General features: G+C 35.1%; 1 protein-coding gene across 1 annotated transcript in view; it reads right to left on the bottom strand.

Moving 5' to 3' along the window:
- Positions 1 to 1316, bottom strand: part of LOC104077026 (ankyrin repeat and IBR domain-containing protein 1-like) — an 11233-nt gene extending 9917 nt beyond the window's left edge. The window contains exons 1-3 of the mRNA XM_009578094.1: positions 1137 to 1316; positions 491 to 577; positions 331 to 397 (exon numbers count right to left, since the gene is read on the bottom strand). Coding sequence (XP_009576389.1) covers positions 331 to 397; positions 491 to 577; positions 1137 to 1316 — 334 coding nt within the window. The remainder of the gene's footprint in view (positions 1 to 330; positions 398 to 490; positions 578 to 1136) is intronic.
- Positions 1317 to 1521: the final 205 nt, after the last annotated feature.

The raw sequence follows: 1521 nt of genomic DNA, 5'->3' as shown, positions 1-1521 counted from the left end.
TCAGCATTTCTTTTAGTGTAAGAGTTTTCCTCCAAAATAAAATTTATGTGCATGTCAGTTAAATATTTTGCAAGTAAACAGCAGCAGTTTCTAAGAAGCCAGCACAGAATATTAGCTTCTCCCTTACTAATGCTACTTTCTCCTTGAGTCTTTGGAATAGATAAGATTTACCGTACATTTAGCTTTCATCCACTGCTTATGAATTCTATTACTGGAGGGATCACATCACACAGCAGACTGATGTGAGCTCTATCCAAAAAAAAAAAGGCTTAGCCATAACAGAGTTGATTTGATTTCAAATCAGATTCATAGATCACAGCAAATACTTACTTCCACTGAGAGCTCTACTCAACTGCTCCATCTTTTCTTTGGCTGTTTTTAGAAGGCGCTGTTCTAACTAGAAAAAGAAAATAAATAAAATACAATAAGATAATTATTTTTGGATTAATAAAATAGAAACAAAAATCAGTAAAAATGGCTTGACCCGCACCTGGTAGCTAAGTTCATGGTTCTTAAATCTTGTGTAATAATGCATAAACCTATCAAGCTCTTGAAATCTTCTGTGCTTCTTTTCAGCCTGGAAAATAATGGGGAAACAAAAGAAACCAAGATAAATCTTATCATTTAATTTAGCAATCACCATTAGATATAATTACATAACCAACTGTTTCTATTCCCACTATACATAAAGTATTGTACACAATGCTGATGAGTGCCATGTAAGTAAAGAGACAAACGTAATTTTTGAAATTCACAAGTCCGCAAATACCATAGTTGACACACTGTGTGTGCATGCTATTTAAGCAGACTTTCCAGATGCCAAAATTAAGGCATGTCTTCTGTAGTGCACAGCAGCTAATTACAGTACCAGCACACCCTTTTCACAAAAGGAAACCATGGCACACAGAAGTAAAATGACTTGGGTAAAGTCACCAGTGGTTGTTACCAAAGCCAAAAGCAGAATCAAATCTTATGTTTCTACCCACAAATGAGCAGTGTTTTCTTTCTGTCTCTTTGATATATTTAAGGTTGTATTTTTCCATTTATAACTCAGGTTTGGAAGAATTCTGATGAAGCTTATCCTAAATAGAAAATTGCAGCCTTAGCTCTATTTTTCAAACACACACATTCATTACCTCTACTGTCATCTCCTTGGACTGTTCCTCTACATGTTGAATAACCTCATAGCGAGTGCATCTATAGTAGCCTCCAGTGGAAGAGCTGTGCTTCTTCCATTCTTCTAAGCATATCCAGCAAAAGTCATATTTGCACTTCAGAAAAAAAAGGAACAAGGGGGAAAAAAAAAGTTGATACATTGTAGATTTGCAGTTATGCATCATTATTCCTCCATGAACAACTGAATTAACATCATTCTGAGTGTGCTTATGGTCAAAAAAATTTTTGAGGAGCCTCCTTCCTATTTTACCTCTATAGAAGATCTGGTTTATCAAACCCTGTCAGTCATAATTTTTGTTCCTTGGATCACAAGATGGTGTTGGATCTACAAGTTAAGTTTTAAGT

The sequence above is a fragment of the Fulmarus glacialis genome, unplaced genomic scaffold (genome assembly GCF_000690835.1).
Source record: "Fulmarus glacialis isolate BGI_N327 unplaced genomic scaffold, ASM69083v1 scaffold42265, whole genome shotgun sequence".
Lineage (NCBI taxonomy): Eukaryota > Metazoa > Chordata > Aves > Procellariiformes > Procellariidae > Fulmarus > Fulmarus glacialis.
This window is presented reverse-complemented; position numbering and strand designations above follow the sequence as displayed.